Here is a 24,758-nt window from a genome sequence, read left to right as displayed (position 1 = left end):
TTGTCACGTGTACCAAGGTACAGTGAAAAGTATTTTTCTGCAAGCACGATGTCCGTGGATGGGGGACCTTCAACTTAACTTTGAAATCTGGGAACCCTACTTCTCCTGAGGAGCCTGTCTTCCTCACTCCGGGAAAAAATCTACGTGTGTGATAATTCAGTGAGAATCTCCTCAAACTCCAAATAAATGGTAAGTATGGGTGACTTGTGATCTGGATTGAGGCCAAACACCCGCGGCGATTACCCTGCGATTCCCCCCCCCCCCCCAAAATGCCACTCAAGTCATTTTGTGGCAAATTGCACCCCTTCTTCCAAAATAAAGAAATGTTCTTCAATCCCTGATAACCTCAATGTGTGTCAGTCATGAGGCATGCCAGAACATTGAGCTCTCTGTCTAATCTACTGCCAACAAATAACAATGATGCACACATGAATAAAATGAAACCAATATAAGGTGAAATATTTACAAGTGAAGTTTAAATTAATAAAACACCTTTGTTCTCTGAATAAGTCTTATATTCCTGGCAATGGAATTGGGCAAGAAAATTGCAGCTGTAATGTAGAGCCACCCTATTGCCCAGGGGGCTGTTTTGTACCCATCTCTATTTGCTGTGTGTTCAGCTCATAGTTGGTTTCCATTGAAAATCTTCCCCCGTCGCATGATCTCATGTGTCCTGTGCACACCACCGGCACTTTCAATTTTAATTGTAATCATATGGGAAACAGGAAAGAGCAAGAGTGGTGCCCACTTCCTGTCCTGCCGTCAGGAATGGCATACCACACTTCCGGTGACGGGATGTGCTAAGTGGACCCCGGAAAGGTGGCTCTCGTCCTGGAACGTGGAAACTGGCAATTTTAGCCCAAAAATGGGCTCCTAATTTTGTGAAACCTCTCCCCAACCTCCTTCAAGATCACCACAGCTACAGAAAAATGTCCGCAAACCATTCGAGGGGCTGAAATGACGGCACGATCAGGAGGAGCCTGGAAAGAAAGGTCAGGGCGATGGCGGGCAGGCTGTATACAAACAGGCTGAGTGGCCGAGGCACAAGCTGACCACCCGCGATAAGTGAGTGGATGGACCTGCTAACGCAGGAGCACTTAAAGCACAGAGATGCCATGAAGCCAGAGATGATGGCGACGACGGTGAAAGCAGCTGGCCCCCTTAAAGGTTGCGCTGGAAAAGACGGAGCAACGGCTGGAGGCGCAGGAGGCAACCATCAGGGATTTGATTTGATTTGATTTGATTTATGGTCACATGTACCGAAGTGCAGTGAAACGTATTTTTCTGCGGCTGAGGAATGTACACAGTACATACATAGTAGACAAAAAGAATAATCAACAGAGAATATTGACAAATCAACAAACAGTGGTTGGTTACAGTGCGGAACAAGGGGCCAAACAAAGCAAATACATGAGCAAGAGCAGCATAGGGCATCGTGAATAGTGTTCTTACAGGGAACAGATCAGTCCGAGGGGGAGTCGTTGAGGAGTCTTGTAGCTGTGGGGAAGAAGCTATTCCTGTGTCTGGATGTGCGAGTCTTCAGACTTCCTACCTTCTGCCTGATGGAAGGGTCTGGAAGAAGGCAATGCCTGTGTGGGAGGCGTCTTTGATAATGCTGTCTGCCTTCCTGAGGCAGCGAGAGATGTATACAGAATCAATGTGGGGGTGGCAAGTTTCTGTGATGCGTTGGGCTGAGTTCACCACACTCTGCAGTTTCTTGCGATTTTGGACCGAGCAGTTGCCATATCAAGCTGTGATGCAGCCGGATAGGATGCTCTCTATCGCACATCTGACGAGGTTTCTGAGAGTCGATGCAGACATGCCAAATATCTTTAGCTTCCATAGGAAGTAGAATAGAATATACAGAGTAGAAATAGAAGTAGAAGGATCTGGAGAAGACAGCAATTGACCAGAGTGTGGTAGTCCCAATTTATTACACAGTGATTTTTCAGAGATGGACCTCCGCATCAAGCTGGATTGCCTGCAGCAGCATCCTCAAGCAAACAACGCCAAAAAAGACTTTGAACATTGGCTAGCTTGCTTTGAAGCTTACATCGGGTCTGCGCCAGACCCAATCTCAGAAGCACAGAAGCTCCAGATTCTGTACACGCGGCTGAGCTCCAACATTTTTCCTCTCGTCCAGGACGCGCCGACCTACGCAGAAGCCATGGCGCTACTGAAGGAGAATTACGCTCAGTGGACCAACAAGATCTACGCCAGGCACCTCCTGTCCACGCGACACCAACTTCCTGGTGACTCTGTGGAAGATTTCTGGCGTGCCCTGCCCGCCCTGGTGAGAGACTGTGATTGCCAGGCCATTTCAGCCACTGAACACTCAAACCTGCTGATGAGAGATGCGTTTGTTACGGGCATAGGGTCTGATTACATCCGCCATCGCCTCTAGTAGGGGCCACGCTTGACCTCGCGGTGACCAAGAAACTAGCGCTCTCGCTTACGGTCACCTCACGCAACGTACAGGCTTAGGCTCCCAGTGACACGGCCCACCCCACCCTGTGCATCATGGACCCCGCTGGCAGCCACCCCATCGTGGACCCCATCAGCCACCGCCCTCAGCCAACCCCACGCCTCCACCGCGCGGCAGCCAATCAGCCCCGGGGGACCTGCATGCCATTTCTGCGGACAGACATAACTCCCCCGGCAGCGCTGCCCGGCGCGGAGAGCACTCTGCAAGGCCTGTGGCAAGAAGGGGTGCTCAATCGCCGCTATTGTGCCAGCACCCCCCATGTGCAGCCAGTGGGTGCCGCCATCTTCCCCTCCTCAGACCACGTGCGGCCCGTGCGCACCGCCATCTTGCTCTACTCACAACACGTGCGGCCCGTGGGCGCTGCCATCTTACCCGCCTCAGGAACCATACCCGTCGGGCACCTCATTAGGCCGCTCATCGCCTGCAACCGCCGACGACCAGCTGCGTCTCGCGTCGGTCACAATCGACCAGTCTCGACCGCACAACCTCGCGACCGCTTCCACACAGGTGAAGGTCGACGGGCACGAGATATCCTGCCTTCTGGACTCCGGGAGCACTGAGAGCTTCATCCACCCTGATACGGTAAGGTGCTGCTCCCTCGCGGTACACCCCATTAACCAAAGAATCTCCCTGGCCTCTGGATCCCACTCTGTGGCAATCCGGGGGTACTGCATTGCCAGCCTCACTGTCCAGGGCGTAGATTTCAGTGGCTTCCGGCTCTACATCCTCCCCAACCTCTGCGCTGCCTTGCTATTCGGCCTGGACTTCCAGTGCAACCTCCAGAGCCTAACCCTGAAATTTGGCGGCCCCTACCACCCCTTACTGTTTGCGAAGGTCGACCCGCCTTCCCTTTTTGTAAACCTAACCCCGGATTGCAAACCCATCGCCACCAGGAGCAGACGGTACAGCGCCCAGGACAGGACCTTCATCAGGTCTGAAGTCCAGTGGCTGCTTTGGGAAGGTATCATCGAGGCCAGCAACAGGCCCTGGAGAGCCCAAGTGGTAGTGGTGAAAACTGGGGAGAAAAACAGGATGGTCGTTGACGACAGTCAGACCATCAACCGGTACACGCAGCTCGATGCGTACCCCCTCCCTCGCATATCTGATATGGTCAATCAGATTGCACAGTACTGGGTCTTCTCAACAGTGGATCTGCCTACCACCAGCTCCCTATCCGTAAGGCGGACCGCCCATACACTGCGTTTGAAGCAGACGGCCGCCGTTACCATTTCCTGAGGGTTCCCTTCGGCGTCACCAACGGGGTCTCGGTCTTGCAACGGGAGATGGACCGAATGGTTGACTGGTACGGACTACGGGCCACCTTCCCATACCAGGACAACGTCACCATCTGCGGCCACGACCAGCCGGACCACGACGCTAACCTTTCCAAATTTCTCTACACCGCCACTCCCAACCTAACTTATAACAAGGAGAAGTGTGTGTTCAGCATGAACCGATTAGCCATCCTCGGCTATGTGGTTCAGAACGGGGTTCTAAAGCCTGACCCCAATCGCATGCACCCCCTCATGGAACTCCCCTTCCCCCACTCCCCCAAGGCCCTCAAACGATTCCTGGGGTTCCTTTCATATTACGCCCAGTGGATCCCAAACTATGCGGACAAGGCCCGCCCACTCATTCAATCCACTGCTTTCCCACTGATGGCCGAGGCTCACCAGGCCTTCAACCGTATCAAGGCTTACATCACCAAGGCCGCGATGCACGCGGGCGACGAGACGCTCCCCTTCCAAGTCAAGAGCGATGCATCAGACATCGCTCTGGCCGCCACCCTCAACCAGGCAGGCAGATCTGTGGCATTCTTTTCCCGCACCCTCCATGCCTCCGAAATTCGGCACTCCTTCGTCGAGAAAGAGGCCCAAGCTATCGTTGAAGCTGTGTGACATTGGAGGCATTATCTGGCCGGCAGGAGATTCACTCTCCTCACTGACCAACGGTCGGTTGCCTTCATGTTTAACAACACACAGCGGGGTAAGATCAAAAATGATAAAATCTTGAGGTGGAGGATCGAGCTCTCCACCTACAATTAAGAGATTTTGTTTCGCCCCGGTAAGCTCAACGAGCCCCCTGATGCCCTGTCCCGACATACATGTGCCAGCGCACAAGTGGACCGACTCTGGACCCTGCACGACAATCTCTGTCACCCAGGAGTCACCCGATTTTACCATTTCATTAAGGCCCGCAAGCTGCCCTACTCCATCGAGGAAATCAGGGCTATAACCAGAGACTGCCAGGTCTGCGCGGAGTGTAAACCGCACTTCTACCGGCCAGACCGTGCGCGCCCGGTGAAGGCCTCCCGCCTCTTTGAAGGCCTCAGTTTGCCTTCAAAGGGCCCCTCCCCTCCACCGACCGCAACACGTACTTCCTCAGTGTGGTCGATAAATATTCCCGATTCCCCTTTGCCGTCCCATGCCCCGATATGACGTCTGCCACCGTCATCGAAGCCCTCAACACCATCTTCGCTCTGTTTGGTTTCCCCGCCTACGTCCACATCGACCGGGGATTCTCATTCATGAGCGATAAGCTGCGCCAATATCTGCTCAACAGGGGCATTGCGTCGAGCAGAACGACTAGCTATAACCCCAGGGGAAATGGACAGATGGAGCGGGAGAATGGGACGGTCTGGAGGGCCGTCCAGCTGGCCCTACAGTCCAGGAATATCCCGGCCTCCCGCTGGCAGGAGGTCCTCCCCGACGCACTTCACTCCATACGGTTGCTCCTGTTCATCGCAACTAACGAGACCCCCCCCATGTACGTCTCTTTGCCTTCCCCAGGAAGTCCACCTCCGGGGTTTCACTCCCAACGTGGCTCGCAGCGCCAGGACCCGTTCTCCTCTGTAAACACGTGTGACTCCACAAGGCGGACCCGTTGGTTGAGAGGGTACAGCTACTCCACGCCAACCCGCAGTACGTCTACGTAGCGTACCCCGACGGCCACCAAGACACAGTCTTCCTCAGGGACCTGGCACCAGCTGGGTCCCCACACACCGCCGCCCCCCCCCCCCACCCCCCCGCCCCGGCGCCACCCTTCCTTCCCCTGGTCCTCCCCACTGCAGCCCCCGCTCCAGGACAATCCATCCTCCCCTTACTCCCACCCGGGGATGAAGAGGACATGCTCCCGGAGTCACTGAAGACCAAGCCGACGCCTGAGTCGCCACTAGCACTGTGGCGCTCTCGACGACAGATCAAGGCACCGGATCATCTAAATTTGTAACCTTCTCTGTAATTTTTCAAAGCAATCTGTATGTATATAGTTTTCCACCACCCCCCGCTGGACTCATTTTTAACAGGGGTTGAATGTGATAGTCACCACTGTTGTATTATACTGTATATATGGGTTTTACGGTACGGCCCCTGAACTACAGGTACGGGGCTAGATCCCTGCCTGCTGGCTCCGCCCAGTAGGCGGAGTATAGATATGTGTGCTCTCCGAACAGCAGCCATTTCATCAGCTGCTGTAGGAGGCCACATATCACTGTGTAATAAAGCCTCGATTACATTCTACTCTCGTCTCATCGTAATTGATAGTGCATCACAGAGTGACTGAATGGCCTCATTAGAGAGGGTGGTGGCAAGGCTTGGGGCATCCCAGGGGACACTGAAAGGGACAGTCGAGGGCCAGAACTGGTTGTGATGTCAGACACTCTGCATTCTGGGCCTACCAGAGGGCATCGAGGTCAAGAGCCCCACAGAGTATGTGGCCCAGATTCTGGGGAGACAGGTCGGGGAGGTGGGGTGGGGATGGGCTAGAAATTCCTCAAACCCCTAGAGATGGAGCAATCCCACAAATCACTCTGGCTGAGCCTAAAACTGGGGAGTAGCCCTGGGCTATCATCGCAAAGCTGCACCGGTACCAAGACAGGGAGAAGATCCTGTACTTGGCCAGGCACACATGGGCCTGCAAGTGGGAAGGGCACTTGATCTGTGTGTACCAAAATATTGGTACAGACCTGGCCAAGCGCCTGATTGAATTCAACGCAGCCAAGACAGCCCTATATAAGGGCAAGGTGTGGTTTGGAATGCTGTACCTGGCCAAGGTCTGGGTAGCCATCAGGAGAAGGAGCATTAATTCAGCGCACAGGCTGAAGCGTATAAATGTGTGCGTAGGCACGGGTTGGGAAGGCAGCAGCAACAGCACTGAATACAAACTTCTTTTTAAAAAAAGGACAATTGTGCGGAATAGAACTGCCTCGTTTACAGTCCGCTACAAGGAGGGTGTGAAGGGCAGGGAAGTACGGGAGAAGGGTGGGAGGGGAGCGTGGCACAGCTCCCAAGGGGGCCTGGCAGAAGGGTGGGGGGGAGAAAACTCTTGATTGCGGGGAAAGATGGGGGGTGGGAAAATGGCTCGGATCGGGGTGGGGAACCGTGGAGGTAGGAGGGGGCGTATAACGCTGACTAGGAAACGGCGAACATGCCAACAGCAGAAACAAGTACACAAAGAACCGTCATCTTAGATGGCCCCCAAACAAAGGGAAACCTGGAGTGCAGGGGCTCAGCCGCTTGGTAAATTTGGGACAATGGCCATCTTGGATGGAGCCCAAACAGAGGGAAACCTCGGAGTGCAGGGGCACTTCCACAAGGTAAGTGTGGTTGACCGCGCGGGAGGGGGATGGGGAAATAGAAGCCCCCCCCCATAATTAGGATAATCACCTGGAGGGCAGCATGGTGGCACAGTGGTTAGTGCTGCTGCCTCACAATGCCGAGGTCCCAGGTTTGATCCCGGCTCTGGGTCATTGTCCGTGTAGAGTTTGCACTTTCTCCCCTTGTTTGCGTGGGTTTCGCCCCCACAACTCAAAAGATGTGCATAGGTTAATTGGCCACGCTAAATTGCCCCTAAATTGGAAAAATCAAGTGGATAATCTAAATTTTAAAAAAAGGATAGTCACCTGGAACATCAGAGGACTGAACAGCTCGGTGAAAAGATCCAGAGTCTTCATCCTTCTGAAAAGTCTGAGGGCTGATGTTATCTTCCTCCAAGAGACGCACCTGAGGGTGAAGGCCCGACTGCGGGTAAGGAAGGGCTGGGTGGGACAGACACACCAATATCTTACGGGACAAGGGCTAGTGATTCGCTATACTGCTTAACAAGAGGACAGCATTCATGGCGACAGATGAATACAGACCCAGGGGTACGGTATGTCTGGGACAACATAGAATTCATGAAGAAAACCATGGCAGAAATCCTTGACATAGACTCACACCAACTCATAATCGGGGGGGACTTCACTGGATACAGGAAGCACAACAGACATCCAGCCCCAAATCAGGGAAATTATCAACCTTGGCGAGAAAGTTAAACACTTTATGGAGCTGATGGGGGCAGTGGACCTCTGGAGGTTCACGCACCCAGGGAAGAAGGAGTTCTCCTTCTTCTCCCAGATACACAGGCCCCACTCCTGGATTGACTTCTTTGTAGTGGGGAATAGGATGCTTCCAGGGATAGTAGGAGCAGAGTACTTCAAAATTGTAATCTCCGACCATACTCCAGACTACACGGATGTGAGGTTCGAGATGGGCCGGGCACAATGCTCTCCATGGAGGCTGGATACGCCCCTCCTTGGTGACAAGGCATTCTGTGAACAGATATCATAAGCCATAGATGGGTACATTACGAACTACCAGAATGGAGAGGTGTCACCCTCCACGTTCTGTAAGGCACTGAAGGCGGTGAAAAGGGGGAAATTATTGCGTTCAAGGTGCGCAAAGATAGGAAGGAGAAGGTGGCTAGGAAACAGCTGGTTGACTCAATATTGGCGGAAAAACGGAGGTACACCTCAACTCCAACCGTGGAACTACTGGCGGATAGGAAAAAGCTACAAATGTACTTTGACCTGCTCTCCACTTGGAAAGCAGTGCACCAGCTCCACCAGCTCCTTTTATGAGCATGGAAACAAAGCCAATCGCCTGCTGGCCCACCAGCCCACCAGCTGAGAAAGCAGGCAGCCATGTGAGAAATAGCACAGGTAAAGGACAGGAGCTAGGTGCAGCACCAGAGCAGATCAATGAAGTCTTTGCAAACTTCTACTGGAAGTTGTACACCTTTGAGTCCCCGGTGGGGTCTTGAAGATGAAGCAGTTCTTCAACGGACTGGACATGCCGGTTTTGGGGAAGATTAGGAGACGGGTCTGGAAGCCCCACTATAACTGCGGGAAGTCATGGAGAGCATTAACTCCATGCAGGCGGGGAAGGTGCCGAGGCCAGAGGGATTCCTGGTGGACATCTATTAAAAAACGTGCACCAGCATTGGACCTGCACCTGCGGGAGATGTTTGTAGATTCACTAGCAAGGGGAACTCTGCCACCAATGCTGGCTAAAGCCTCAATATCTCTGATCAGTCACTACTAGAAAGACTACTGAATGCGGGCAACCTAGGGGAGGGGAACTGTGCGGAAATGTATGGACGATTGTTAGAAGTACAGTCACCCCTGGACGAGACAAAGAAGTTGGTGGAAGAACTAGGTAGAGCGATACGGGGAAGACTCTGGATCGAAGCAATGTACATGGCAAACGTCATCTCCATATGCGCGTGGCGGAGCCTAACGCAACTCTCTCCCACATCTCACTCTCTTTCACACATGCACACATCCACTCAAGATCATTTTCTGCCACCCACAACCAAATACAAATTTCTCCCTCCAGGGGGGCAGGTTCCTCCAGGATAATGCCCTCAGAGATACACTTCCCTTCCTCTGGCACTTCCAAGTAAAATATATAACCAGTTATATTTTCTCACACTACTGTCCTGTTCACCATGTCCGACAGCAATTTGTACACTTTCTCCAATTTACTATGTTATTCGGGTCATCGACTTTAAAAGTAGGTTTGAATTTTCATCTTGCATATCCTGATCTTGCATCTGGGGTGGAGTGGGGTGGAGAACCCACACGTGCTGGTGTCAGGACACAGTGAGCAAATATTGAGGAGGCAGCCAATTGGAGCTGTGTCTATTTAGGGAAGAAGGAAGGACTCCTAAGGCTTGAGGACTAATAGGAAGACCTCCAACACAAAGATTGGCATCTGCATCATCAGAGATGGGAGCTGCTGATGCAGGTAGGATGGGAACTATATGAGAATTGGCTTGGGTTTTAATACTCTTATGAAAAGTCAGGTGTGAAATAAGTTTCAAAATACTTGCAAAACTAAAAAGCAAATAGAACTGCAATAATCATACAATTCACAGTGCAGAAGGAGGCCATTCGGCCCATCGAGTCTGCATCGGCCTTGCAAAGAGCACCCTACTTATGCCCACACCTCCACCTGATCCCAGTAACTCCGCCTAACCTTTTGAATACTAAGGGGCAATTTAGCATGGTCAGTCCACCTAACCTGCACATCTTTGGACTGTGGGAGGAAAGCCACACAGGCACTGGGAGAAGGTGCAAACTCCACACAGTCATCCGAGGCTGGAATTGAGCCCGGGACCCTGGGGCTGTGAGTCAGCAGTGCTAACCACTGTGGCACCAGCCACCCTAATCTAATAAGTAATGTTAAATGAACACTTATCTTGCACTGCTCTCACTGCTGCTCCATGTGTGCTCACCTCCTCCAAAATATATATTTCCCAAGAAAAGCTGGCCTCTGATTTTTTTGCCAACTCCAGCTTACCTGGCAGTATTTCAGGTGGCCTCAAAGTGCTTCGCTTGAAATTAAGATCTGCATTTTATTTTTACAACTCCTGATGCCAATTGGCCAGGCATCAGGAATGGTTGTACATGCACACTCAGCTCACATTGCGTTTAGGTCAAGTAGGAAGCTCCTGCATCTGGGTTCATTTAAGGGGTAGCTAGATAAGAATACGAGGGATAAAGAAATAGAAGGATATACTGATAGGGTGAGAGACAGTAAGGTTGAAGGAGGATTTTGTGGAGCATATAGAGACATTTCCCTTTATTAGAGGGGTCAATAACCAGGAGGCATAGAATGTAATCACAGTATGTAATCATAGAATGTTTTCACAGTAACTTAATTGAAACCTACTTGTGACAATAAGTGATTATTATTAGTATTATTATTATTATGTAAGGAGCAGGAGATTTAGAGGGGTTTGAGAAAAAATGTTTTCACCCAAAACGTGGTTGGCATCTGGAACACACAGCCTGAAAGGATGGTAGAGGCAGGAACCCTCACAACTTTTAAGAAATATTTAGATGAGCACTTGAAACCCCTTGGCATACAAATTGCGATTAGAATTGATTGGTGTTTGATGGGCAGCACAGCCATGATGGGCCAGAAAGCCATTTTCTGTGCTGTAAAATTCTTTGGATGCGATTTTCAGCCCACAATTGCCTTCAGAAGGAATGGCGATGCAGACGAAGATCCAGAGAGAAATTTCTGAGACAAGTGTTCAGGTCAAAATTTGTCAAAATTGACCATAACCCTATGATTCACATCAACAGCAGTTAGAAACTTTTGAAATTTGAGTTCTAAACTGAATGATATGCAACCATCAATTGAATACCTAAAGACTTTTTTTTTTAAATTTTAGCGGAGAATGAAGTGGCATCTTTTCATGAAGACAAAAGGCACTTTGATCAAATCTAGGTGTTGACGTACTTTTCCCTTTGCCGGTTGCCTGGACACTTCAGTATTTCCACAGTATGGAAGAAGAATGGAATTTGAAATGTAATTCGGATGTGACCAATAAAGCAGTTTTACTACGAAATGGTTCCTGCGGATCTAGAAGTACTGGGCAAGTGCAAGACCTATTCCATGAAGATGCACAGGTAAATTTACTGAAGGATGTATGCAGTTACTATCCGTCGGGTAATCTTTTTGAGTACATTCTGTCCCAGTATTGCTGCATATTTGAAAAACAACACAGATTTAGGCAATACCGGCATTGGGAAATTTTCCAGTTCTGACACAACCTCATTTACTGGGAGTATGGATTCACAAAATGACCTCTTATTTTTCTAACCTAGCTTGGAACGATGTGATCAGTCTTGTCATCTTTGCCTTTCTGATGGTGTACCCAAAGTGTATATAGCAGCAATGTTTTAATCCACACTATTTTTATGTTATCAAAGTTTTTTAAAAAATTATTTTTATTCACCTTTTCACATTTTCTCCCAAATTTACACCCACCAACAATAAACACTACGCAGTAACGACTACAATGTCAATCCCCATATCAACAACAACAATCTCATCCTCTCACCAAACTGCCAAACATTAGCCCGCATGTTAACAAACAAACAAGTAACAAAAAGAAATCAGGAATCACCCATAGTCACCATTAGACATACAGTCGCTCTCTCCCCAACCCTCCAAACCCACCCCCACTAATGTTCAATGTAATCCAATTCTCAAAAGTGCATAATGAATAACGCCGATGAATTGTAGAACCCCTCCATCCTTCCCCTCAGTTCAAATTTAAACTTCTCAAGAGTTAAGAATTCCAGCAGGTCCCCCCACCATACCAGGGCACAGGGTGGAGAGGTTGATCTCCATCCCAACAGAATCCACCTTTGGCGATCAATGAGGTGAAAGCTACAACATCTGCCTCCGCGCCCATTTCCAACCCCGGCTGGTCCGACACCCCGAATATGGCCTCCCGGGGGCCTGGGCCCAGTTTCACGTGCACCACTTTAGAGATTACCCTACCCTAATCCTCCAACTTTGGACAGGACGAAAACATATGGACGTGGTTTGCTGGGCACACCTTCTGGCAAACTCTCGAACCTGCACGTATCTAAACATTTCCCCCTGCTCCAGCCCATACTTCGCTCCCAGCTCCTTCATTCCTGCAAAACCGACCCCCAAGAAACAAATCTTTTAGTGTCTCAATCCCCTTCTCCTCCCATGTCCGAAAATTTCCATCCCATTTCCCTGGCTCAAACCTGTGGTTCCCCCGAATCGGCATTTCCCTTGACCCTGCCCCCAACCCAAAGTGTTGGCAAAACCGCCTCCAAAGTCTCAACAAATCTATTACTACTGGACTCCCTGAGTATTTCCCCGGGGCCATGGGGAGCGGCGTTGTTGCTGGCACCTTCAATCCCGACCCCCTGCTCCATTCTGACCCATTGGGAATCAACCCCTCTGACCCAGCTCCGCACCTTCTCCACATTCGCCGCCCAATAATAATACATCAGGTTCGGAAGACCCAAACCCCCTGCCTGCCTACCCCTCTGTAGCAGCACCTTTCTAACTCTGGCCACCTTCCCTCCCCATATGAAAGAGGTAATCATTCCTTCAATCTCTCTAAAAAAAATGCCTTTGGCAGGAAAATCGGCAGGCATTGGAAAATAAACAGAAATCGCGACAACACGTTCATTTTAACCGCCTGTACCCGACCCACCAGTGACAGAGGGAGACCATCCCACCTTGCCAGATCAGCTTTCACTCTCCCCACCAAACTAGAAATGTTGTACCTAACGAGTACCCTCAATCCTGAGCAACCTGGACCCCCAGGTACCTAAAGTGAGTCCCTGCCTTACGGAATGTCAGACCTCCCACCCCTGGCCGAGACACCACAAAATACTCACTCGTGTCTGGATTTAATTTGTACCCCGAGAAAGACCCAAACATCCGAAGCAGCTCCAATATTCCCCCTATTCACACACTTGGTTCCGACATGTATAATAACAAATCATCGGCATATAAAGAACACCCTATGCTCTACACCGCCACCCCCCCCCACCCCCCGCACTACCCCTTTCCATACCCCCGAAGGTCTTCTCAATTGCGAAATTGCGAGTGCAAACGGGAGGGGGGGCATAGGACATCCTGCCTATTCCCATGGTGGAGAGAAACGTATCCTGAGATAATGCTATTTGTGCGGACACTCACCCTCGGCTCTTTATACATTATACATTAGCTTTACCCAGTCCACAAATCGTGGACCAATCCCAAACCGCTCCAGAACGGCCATCAAATACCCCCATTATACCCGGTCAAAACTTTCTTGGCGTCCATGCCACAACCACCTCTGTTTCCTTCCCCTCCACCGGTGCCATAACCACGTTCAATACCCTCCTAACGTTCAAAAAGAGCTGCCACCCTCTCGCAAACCCTGTCTGATCCTCATCTATCACCATCGGGAGGCACACCTCCAGCCTACCTGCCAGTACCTTAGCCAATACCTTTGGGTCCATGTTTAAAGTGATATGGGCCTCTACGACCCACACTCCATTGGATCCTTATCTTTTTTAAGCAACAGGGAAATCAATGCCTGCCCCAAAGTTTGTGATCACACCACCTTCCCTATCGCCTCCTCAAACATCCCCACCATCAGTGGTGGCAGCTTATCCTTGAATTATTTGGTAATATTCTACCAGAAACTCATCTGGCCTTGCCTCTTTCCCTGACTGCATCCTCTGTCAGCGCTTTTAATGTAGCCCTGTCCCTTTCCCCTAATCTCGGGTACTCCAGCCCATCTAGAAATTCCTACATCTCCCGGCCTCCCCCAGAGTGAAACACCTGGCTAACCCAAGTCTCACCTGGTCCTTCACCCTCAAGTGAGTCTCCTGCAACATTGCTACATCGGCCTTCAAGCTTTTAAGATGTGCAAGCACCCTTGACCTTTTGACTGGATCTCCCAACCCCCTCACGTTCCACATGACTATCCTAACTGTGAGCCTCTCACTCCCCCCTTTCTTATCCACCATCATCAGACCACCGGGCCCTGCCCCATGAGCCTGACCTGCCCCTATCCATTACTAACATCGAACCCCCGCCCAGAATCCCACCTTGCACTTCCTCTCGAAAAAACCTCAACCGGTATCGATTTCCACCCCCCGCCCCACTTGCTCACCTCATAGGCCCATCGAAACCTGCTAACCAGGCTCCAATGTCCGCAGCCCTCCTCTCACCTCACCTCTGTTCACTACTGACTTTAGTTAGCGCTAACTAAAGCCCCCCTCCTCCCCAAGGCATAACGTCCCCTCCCACCTAGTCCCAGAAGAAAAAGAAAAAAAGCATCCAATCCATCCAATTCAATAAAATAACATATACCCGTCGCAACAAAGAATGCCAATCAAACCAAACAAAGCCTTAAACTCTAAAACAATGTGAAGTCAAGTAAGTTACAATACAGGTCAATGAAAAGAAAGTTATAACATTTATATATTTTCCAGCTCCCCAATCGCAGTCCACGATCTCTCTTCCAGTTCCACTCCTCACTTCTGTCCCAAGCCTTCTAGCTTCACGACCGCCTCCACCGGTTCAAAGTAAAAATCTTTGGCGTTGTGCGTCACCCTCAGCTTTGCTGGGTATACCATGCCAAATCGCACCCCCTTGTTGTATAGTGTTGCCTTTATTCGGTTGAATACCACTTGTCTCTTTGCCAACTCCACCGTCAAGTCCTGGTAAATCCGAACTCTAGCACCAGCTCACTGCACCTCCCACTTCTGCTTCGCCCAGCTTAACACTACCTCCGTGTGGTATTTATGGAAGCAGATAATTACTGCTCTTGGTGGCTCATTTATTTTGGGTTTCGGCCTTAACGACCGATGAGCTCGGTCCAGTTAATACTGGGAGGGGTCCTCACCCTCCCCCATCAACTCCGCCAACATCTTAGCGAAGTACTCTATTGGCCTCGAGCCCTCTGCCCCTTCGGGCAAGCCAACGACTCTCGGATTGTGTTGCCTCAAACGGTTTTCCAAGTCCTCGAGCATTGCTCGGAGTCCTCTGTTGATCTCCACCACCCTCCGCAGCTGGTCCCCCATTGAGATAAGCTGGTCACTGTGCTGCGACATGACCTCCTCCACTTCATCTTTTCACCTTGTTTTCTCACCTTGGCCGATGCCTTTGCCACAGCTACCCAACCGGGGGGACTGGCTCCTCCACCAATGACTCCGTGCACCCCGGGCTTGACACCTCCGCTCCGGCTGCCCGACACTCCCGCGGGGTTCTTCACCGCTTTTAAAATGGCTTGGTTTGACGCCTGTCCCTTAGGCCCTAAATAGCGTACACTGGTGGGAGCCTCTTCTTGATGCGGCCGCTCCGCTCGCGAGACCAACCGGAAGTCCATCATGAGTTATCAAAGTTAATGTTTATATGCCGTGATTTTCCGGCCTCGTCACGCTCCATTTCAAACAAAACAAGGCTGATGAATAGTGGGAGAGGCCAAATGAGCAAACCGCACTAGGTGCCAAACAGTTTGTGTTGGCCCGCTCCCAATCAGTGAAATCGGGATCTCATCGTAGCGTGGCGAGAAACCAATTATCACCATTTGAGTCCTATTTCCATACAATTAATGGGAACTACCCCATATCCAACGGCCTCCTGTCATTCAGCGGCCTCCCCAGCAAGTGGTTACCCTGGCGCCGATTAATACTGCTTTTAAATACGTGAACCTGTTGGGAGGGCTTCCCTGGAGAGCCGAGGAACTGAGTAGCAGGCAAAGAGCCTAGGGCGCTGGTATCATTGCCCCTGTGTTCAGTGGGGGACTGTCATAGGAGGGTGGGGAGAGGCGCTGGGGGGGGGCTCCAATCACTCCCGGTACCACCATGTCAACCCTTGGATCGTATGTACCCGTTCTGGGGGCCACCCTGTCACTGCCCATCTGCCCTAATGACCTCCCATTACTCCCGCCAACTGCCGAGGCCTCTGACTGTGCAGCTGAAGACTATTGCTAATGGGGAATTGGCAATCGTGGTTAAGTGAAGTGGATTCCCATGGGTGAGCGGGTCACGTAGCATGTGGGAGTTATTGCCTTGCAGCCCAATCACACCTTGATGCCTGGACACTGTGCCTGAACACCACACAAGCAGCAGCCAACGTCTGAACACCCAGGGGATGGGACACAGCTCCAGGGACATGTCAGCAGCCGGAGGGTACTGTGGGGAAGGGGATGTGCTTGGAGAGATGGGCCAAGGATTCGGAGGTCGACTCGCATTGAGGAGGAAAGTGACAGCTGTCATCATGGTTGTGCACAAGGAACTTTAATGTGTCATACAATTCCCCACTGTCCCGATGATGTCGTCTCCCAACCTCCCCCCCACACCTCTTCTACCCCCTACCTACCGCCCCCCCACTCCCCCGGTGCCCTCAGTGATTCTCGATGTGCTTACACATCGGTGCTCTACCACTATGTCTAGGTGCCTCCCCAGGATATGTATCAGAGGTGGAGGCAGCCAGCGTTTACCTTGTCCATTGGCCTTCGATGCCCCAGGCGAACGTCCTCTGGGGGCTTTGGGGCCAGAGGGCCCCGTGCAATTGTCAGTGGCTCATGCACAGCCATGCTGCCCTCTCCCTTGTGCTGACTTTGCGACGTGGCCTCATCAGAGGGAGAGCTGGTGGTCACCGTCGCCACTCCATGGGATGGGTCCAGGTTAGCCCCCTCCTCCCGCTCGGTGCCAGAGGGTCCTGGGGTGCACTTTGGGATGGAGGCGCAGCTGGATCGAGCCCCAGCTGTCTTTGCACCATCTGGCTCTGTCAGCCCTGGCGGTTCCTCATGGTCCGCATCATCGTGTTGACACCCTCGGAGACGCTCCTCTGACTGGGACATGCTCTGCAGCGCCTCGATAATACCCACCTGCGATTGGGCCAAGCTCCGCAACGCCTCAGCCATTCCCATCTGAGAGCGGGACATGTCCCGCAGGCCCCCATCAAGGTCAACCTGGTACTGAATCACATCCCCCAGCGAGGCAGACGTTCTGCTGAGACCCTCGGTCATGGCTGTCACCGGCTGCACGACGCCTTGGACACCTTCACTCATGGTGCCGACATCGTTCAGCGTCACCCTATCAGCGATGGCCTCGGTGCCACGTATTGCTGGTGACATCTCTTGCTCCTTTGGCCTCTGGAACTCCTCCAAGCTGCTCTGGATCTGCTGGAGTGACTCTCACATCTCCCTCTGAATGTCCGGCTGCTCCCTGTCATCCCCATCAGCTCCAGGTAACTGTTCCACAGGCTCAGCATCAGGCTGCGACACAGCTGGGACCTGAGATCCAGCAGCCCTCCGACTGCTGTATCGCCTGGGGGGTTCCTGCCTCCACCTGATATACATCAGCAGCAGTGTGATGCTCATCAGATTGTGCCCCGGAAGCCTGTCCACTAACATTCCCTGCCAAGATGTGTGTATCTGCATTGGTGGAGGGTGGGGATGACAGCTGTGACGTGACTATTACAGTGACATCCTGGGAGCTTTCCTCCGTGGCAGTCTCCTGTGAGGCTGGAGAGGGGGCCACCCAAGATGGGCTGTGGGAGAATGGACATGTGGTCAGTGGAAGGGATTGGTCAGTCAGTAAGGCTGACTCACATTTGACAGGTCCTCCGGGTGGAGCCCAGTGGTTCCTCACCTCTGTGGCGTCCGCCAACCTCCGTATGGGTGACCGCTCTGTCCTCTGCCACACCGGTCACCTCCAGGGCACGCTTCTTGAAGGTGGTGAGGATTCTTATGTCTGGCACCCCTCAGCCAGTCTGGGCCTTCTCCGGGCGATTGTGGGAGAGATTTTCCTGTGGAGACACAGAGAGGGCATCATTAGCCACATGCGTGGTTCACAGTGGGGGAGGGAGATGTGAAGGGAGGGTTGGGGGGGGGGCGGGGTAGAAGGGGGAAGGGAGTGGAGAAAGGGTTGGGGGTTACATGGAGAGTTTGGGGGTTAGATGCTCCCGTGGACGTGGACAGGTCTCGTGGTGCGGATGGGGTTCAGTTTGTGTCTACTCACTCATGCTGCCCAGTGAAGGTCGTTGAACTTTTTTGGCACTGGAGGCCAGTCCTCCTGGTCACACTCCCAGCGCACATAGCTGCCACCATGATGTCCCAGGCAGCACTGGCTGCCCTATAGCTAACCCTCCGGGACCCCTGGGGGAACAGGACATCCTTCCTGGCCACCGCCACGTTTGGGAGCCTCCCTAGTTCAGCGTCCCCGAATCTTGGGGTGGTCTCCTCGGTGTCAATATTGCGAGCTGGCTGGCATTGGCTGAGCAAGTGCAGCTTAGAACAAAGAACAAAGAAAATTACAGCACAGGACCAGGCCCTTCGGCCCTCCTAGACTTGCCAATCCAGATCCTTTATCTAAACCTGTCGCCTATTTTCCAAGGATCTACCTCCCTCTTTTCCTCGCCCGTTCATATATCTGTCTATATGCATCTTAAATGATGCTATCGTGCCCGCCTTTACCACCTCCGCTGGCAAAGCGTTCCAGGCACCCACCACCCTCTGCGTAAAAAACTTTCCATGCACATCTCCCTTAAACTTTGCCCCTCTCACCTTGAAATCGTGACCCCTTGTAATTGACACCCCCACTCTTGGAAAAAGCTTGTTGCTATCCAGCCTGCCATACCTCTCATAATTTTGTAGACCTCAATCAGGTCCCCGCTCAACCTCCGTCTTTCCAACGAAACAATCCTAATCTACTCAATCTTTCTTCATCGCTAACACCCTCCATACCAGACAACATCCTGGTGAACCTCCTCTGCACCCTCTCTAAAGCACCCACATCCTTCTGGTAATGTGGCGACCAGAACTGCACGCAGTATTCCAAATGTGGCCTAACCAAAGTCCTATACAACTGTAACATGACCTGCCGACTCTTGTACTCAATACCCCGTCCGATGAAGGCAAGCATGCTGTATGCCTTCTTGACCACTCTATCGACCTGCGTTGCCACCTTCAGGGTACAATGGACCTGAACTCCAGATCTCTCTGTACATCAATTTTCCCCAGGACTCTTCCATTGACCGTATAGTCCGCTCTTGAATTGGATCTTCCAAAATGCATCACCTCGCATTTGCCTGGATTGAACTCCATCTGCCATTTCTCTGCCCAACTCTCCAATCTATCTATATTTTGCTGTATTCTGTGACAGTCCCCCTCGCTATCTGCAACTCCACCAATCTTAGTATCATCTGCAAACTTGCTAATCAGACCACCTATACCTTCATCCAGATCATTTATGTATATCACAAACAACAGTGGTCCGAGCACGGATCTCTGTGGAACACCACTAGTCACCTTTCTCCATTTCAGACACTCCCTTCCACCACTACTCGCTGTCTCATGTTGCCCAGCTAGTTTTTTATCCATCGAGCTAGTACAACTTCACCTTTTCCATCAACCTGCCATGGGAAACTTTATGAAACGCCTTACTAAAGTCCATGTATATGACATCTACAGCCCTTCCCCCATCAATGTCTTCAGAGCCATTCGACCTTGTTAGCGGGGAACTGGCAAGCACAGTGCCGGCGAATCGGCTGACAAGCCTCCATTTACAATGAGAAGCCTCTGGGGTTTTCAGAAAACATTGTTATGATTACAATTTTTTGTCTTGAAATTTTTCTTTTAGTACACCACCAGCATGTATCATTCACGTTATTAAAAACCCGAGAAAGTAACAATCTGGTTAAAGTTAGGCACCTCATCCAAATTAGGACAAACCAGGAATAGGAGAGGGATCTGGACACATTTCATCCTGGTCTGTATGTGCAAGAATAGATATTTCAGTATTGCCATATCTTATAGCAAGATATATTCACTGGAAAACTATGAATCCTACTTGGCTTTTCCAAGACAGTAAAATTCACTTTGACTTCCAGTTAACAGTTTTTGATTTTCTATGAAAAGGTTGAACTTTGGGGTTTCTTGCCACTGACTGAAATTCAGAAATGTATATTCAGGTCATAAACTTTTAAGATATTCATCACTTTAGTCTAAAAGGCTTCAGGCATTCCCATGGTATATGTGCCAGGATAGATAATTCCTTGGCTCCAACGCTATCCATCTGATCTAATTTCCATGTTGTGTAAAGCAAGAGATATTAAAATCTGACAGTGAACATTAGTTCTAAAAAGGGAGCATGTTTGGCTATATTGCAATATGCACTGTTACTTTAGCAATAAAATTAATAAAATCATAGACTTTAAAACTCAATGCAGTCATAATGTATTATTACATTCTTAGAAAACATGAATATATTTTCTCTTTTATGGGCAGTTGTTTCGCAATTGTGCAAACATTTTTAAGGATAGAAAGTTTGTGAAAAGTTAAATATCACAATTTTAAAAAATAATTCATTTACGGGATATGGGCATCACTAGGCCAGCATTTATTGGCCATCCCTAGTTGCCCTTCAGTAGGTGTTGGTGAGTTGCCTTCTTGAACCGCTGCAGTCCTTGAGGCGTAGGTACACCCACTGTGCTGTTAGGGTGAGAGATCCAGGATGCTGCCCCAGCGACAGTGAAGGAATGGTGATATATTTCCAAGTCAGGGTGGTGAGTGATTTGAAGGGGAACCTCCAGGCGATGAGGTTCCCAGGTATCTGCTGCTCTTGTCCTTCTAGATGGTAGTGGTTGTGAGTTTGGAAGGTGCTGTCTAAGGAACCTTGGTGAGTTATAACAGTGCATCTTGTAGATGGTACACACAGCTGCCACTGTTCGTTGGTGGTGGAGGGTTTGAATGTATGTGGAAAAGGAGCAATCGATAGGGTTGTTTTGTCTTGGATGGTGTCGAGTTTCTTGAGTATTGTCAGAGCAGCACTCACTTGTAGGTGAAGGTCATTGCCTGGCACTTGTATGCCACTTATCAGCCCTTTTCGAACGAAAATGCATCTATTTAATTGTTTCTTTGAACAAAAGTAGTTTAAAGTTCTTGAGGACAAAAGCAAGGTCACAGCCAACAGGTGTTTAATGCAGTTAGGTGTACGCCCACGTCAGCAACTTATAGCAATTAAAATAAAACTCCATAAAATACGTTGTGAGCACAGTTGCAAAGTGTTTACTTTATTCCGAATTTAGATAATTGCTTGTTAATAACTAAATTATATTTAATATCTTAGTTTCACAATGTTCTGAACTATTTCAAAACTGCCATTCATAGAAACGTTCATAGAACATTCTTCCATGTTTCAATGTCCATGTTTGACTGAGTAGTTGACATTTTATCACAGCTGATTCATAATTGAAAACAATGGGAAGGCAGCATAGTGGTTAGCACTGCTGCCTCACAGCACCAGGGGCCCAGGTTCAATTCTGTGTGGAGTTTGCACATTCTCCCCATGTCTGAGTGGGTTTCCCCCAGATGCTCCGGTTTGAAGTGTATTTGTTGCAATGCCAGAAGTATAGCAGATAAGGCAGATGAAAAGAGCACTCATTAGTACTTGGAATTATGACGTTGTGGCTATTACCGAAACGTGGTTAAAGGAAGGGCGGGATTGGCAGATGATCTTTGGAGGATATAGATGCTTCAGGAGAGATAGCGGGAGATGTAAAAGGGGTGGGGGAGTTGCATTACTGGTTAAGGAGAATATTATAGCCGTACTGCGGGAGGACACCTCGGAGGGCTCATATAATGAGGCAATCTGAGTAGAGCTCAGGAACAGGAAGGGGGCAATCACAATGTTGAGGGTTTATGATAGCTCCCCCCAACTGCCAGTGAGAGATAGAGGAGCAGATAGGTAGAGAGATTTGGATAGGTGCAAAAGTAACAGGGTTGTTGTGGTAGGGGATTGTAATTTCCTTTATATTGACTGGGGCTCACTTAGTGCTAGGGGCTTGGATGGGGCAGAGTTTGTAAGGTGTATCCAGGAAGCCTTCTTGATGCAATATGTTGATAGTCCAACTAGGGAAGGGGCAGTACTGGATCTGGTATTTGGGAATGAGCCTGGACAGGTGGTTGCGGTTTCAGTAGGGGAACATTTTGGGATAAGTGACCAAAATTCCGTACGTTTTAGGGTACTTTTGGATAGGGATGAGGGTAACACTCGTTTTAAGGTCTAAACTGGGGAAAGGCAAATTACGATAACGTTAGACAGGAATTGAAGAATTGGATTGGATGCGGCTGTTGGAGGGTAAATCAACATCGGACATATGGGAGTCTTTCAAGCGACAGTTGATTGGGATTCAGGAAAGTCTTGTTCCTGAGAGAACGAAGGATAAGTATGGGAAGTTCAGGGAGCCTTGGATAACGAGGGATATTGTGAACCTCATCAAAAAGAAAAAGGAGACTTTGTACGGTCTAGAAGAGTGGGGATAGTTTGAACCCTTGAGGAGTATAAAGAAAGTAGGAACGTATTTAAGCGGGAAATTAGGAGGGCTAGGAGGGTTCATGAAAAGTCATTGGCAAATAGGATTAAGATCAATCCCAAATATTTTTATTCATAAATAAAAGCAAGTGGGTGGGCAGGGAAAGGATTGTACCACTTAAGGAAAGTGGGGGGAATCTAAAGTTGAGTCAGAGGAAATTGACAAGGCACTAAATGAGTACTTTGCATCATTGTTTACCAAAGAAAAGCACTTCATGGAAGATGATTCTTAGGGAGGGTGAGTGGACATGTTAACATCAAAAAGGAGGAGCAGGGACTTCCAGTGTGGACCATGGAGTAAGTGGTCAAACACAAGGCAGCTCCTGCCCAAGGTTACAGAAAAGAGCTCTTTTTTAATCAATACGGGGTGGAATTTTGATGAAAAGATGTAGGTGAATGTTGGAGGAGTATTTCCCCCAGGAATGGTATGTCTCTTGGCTACCAGACCCGGCAGAAACAGTGAAAGATTTGGCTGGAGCTGCAGCAAAGACAAAAGCCTCTTCCAGCATGCAGGCGGGGGAAGGGCGAGCTTAAAGGCTTCAAGCTGACTTGAGGGCCTTTATTAAAGCTGAATTCTAGCAGCAGAGGGAACAACTGTGAAAAGATCTCGCCAAGGCCATTAAAGAAGCGATGTTGAGACTTCCGGTGGCGGCCATGGAGGAGTAGGTCGCGCATTCGGCAACTCCCGTCTGGAACGGACTCTCTGACCTTTTTCAGGAGTTTTCATGGACTTTATGGGGCAGATTGGTGAAGCGAACACTGCCAAAAGGATTCCCTCTCTGTTGTATGGATAGCTGAACCAGGAGTGGCCGGGTGAAGCGTTTAAGTCCCAACAGACAGAAGCGTGCGGAGCGGGCGCCGAGGCACGGCATGGCGGCCGGTATAGACCAGGGTGCATGGGCGCAGTGGGCACAGGAGCAACAGGAGTTCCTTAGGGGCTGCTTTGCTGATCTTAAAAAGGACATACTGGCCCCGATGAAGGCATCAATAGACCAAATGATCGCAACTCAGGCGACACAAGGGAAAGCGATTAAGGAGATGGAGAAAAAGCTATCTGACCATGAGGACGAGTTGGTCATATTGGCCCTTAAGGTGGAGGCGCAGGATGACCTCCACAAGAAGTGGCAGGAGAGGCTGGTGGACCTAGAAAATAGGTCCAGGAGACGAAATTTGAGAAATGTGGGCCTCCTCAAAGGTGTGGAGGGGTCGGATGCGGGAGCATTTGTGTCCAAGGTGCTGGAGACACTGATAGGGACGGGGGTATTCCCTCGACCCCTGGAGCTGGACGGGGCGCACAGAGCCCTCACAAGGAAGCCCAAGGCGAATGAACCGCCGAGGGCCATGGTGGTGAGATTTTCATCGACTTCTTGGACAAGGGAACTTGTCTGCGGACGGGACAAAAAAAGAACGGAGCAGCAGAGTGGGGAGAACAGCGTGATACGCATCTACCAGGACCTGGGGCGAGCTGGCCAAGAGGCGTGCTAGATTCAACTGAGTGAAGGCGAGCCTCTTCAGCAAGGGCGTGAAATTTGGGATCCTACACCCAGCGAGGTTATGGGTCACGTACAAGGAACGGCATCACTATTTTGAGACGCCGGACGAGGCATGGTCATTCGTCAAACAAGAAAAGCTGGACTCGAATTAAAGGACGGTTGAGCTTTGGTGGGAATGTGGCGGTGGGGCTGGGTAACACGGGACCATTTCTAATATAAGATTGTATACAATGTTGGGTGTGTGTAAGGGCTGTGGTAGTGGCTGGAGGGTGAAGTGCTTTCAGCAAAGTTGAGATACGGAGGGGGGAGGGGGCCCTGTACATAGTGCGAATTTTTGGGAAGTTGGAGCCTTGGTTCAACAAGTGTCTCTTCACGGGGCAATGTTAGTGCCTTCTGTTTATTTTTCGTTTCGTATTCCTATTTACTCACTGAGGCTGGAGAGGTAGTTTAATTAGTTTATTCACGTGGGGAGAGAGGTCCGGACAACGAGGCGACAGTCTGATCAGTGCCAAGGTTGGGAGCTGCCATGGTCAGCATGGGTCAGCTGACTCTCGGGAGCGTAGTGGGGGGTGAACAAGTGCCCAGCTGGTGCTTGGCGGGGGTTTTGGGTCATGGGGCTGTTGGGGGGGGGGGAGAGGAGGGGGGGCGGATGCTGCTTTGCTGACAGAGGAGGTATCAATTTTGGGGTACCAATTGAGGGGCGGCGGTGGCTCCCTATGGGGACGCTCGAGGAAGCGAAGGGCCCGGGCACGAGGTTGGCCAAGAAAGGGCGATGGGTAGTCGCGGGGGGGGGGGGGGGGGG

The 24,758-nt window shown here is 50.5% G+C and overlaps 1 protein-coding gene across 2 annotated transcripts in view; it reads left to right on the top strand.

The window, feature by feature from the left end:
* The window catches only part of slc12a8 (solute carrier family 12 member 8), a 247,400-nt gene that overhangs the window by 53,796 nt on the left and 168,846 nt on the right, over positions 1–24,758 (top strand). For both annotated transcript variants that reach the window (XM_038789779.1, XM_038789780.1), the window contains exon 2: positions 10,985–11,222. In XM_038789779.1, coding sequence (XP_038645707.1) covers positions 11,097–11,222 — 126 coding nt within the window. In that variant the 5' untranslated portion in view covers positions 10,985–11,096. The remainder of the gene's footprint in view (positions 1–10,984; positions 11,223–24,758) is intronic.

This window comes from Scyliorhinus canicula, chromosome 2 (assembly GCF_902713615.1).
Source record: "Scyliorhinus canicula chromosome 2, sScyCan1.1, whole genome shotgun sequence".
In the NCBI taxonomy this organism is placed as follows: Eukaryota; Metazoa; Chordata; class Chondrichthyes; order Carcharhiniformes; family Scyliorhinidae; genus Scyliorhinus; species Scyliorhinus canicula.
The sequence above is the reverse complement of the archived record's forward strand: the minus strand, read 5'-3'. Positions and strand labels throughout refer to the sequence as shown.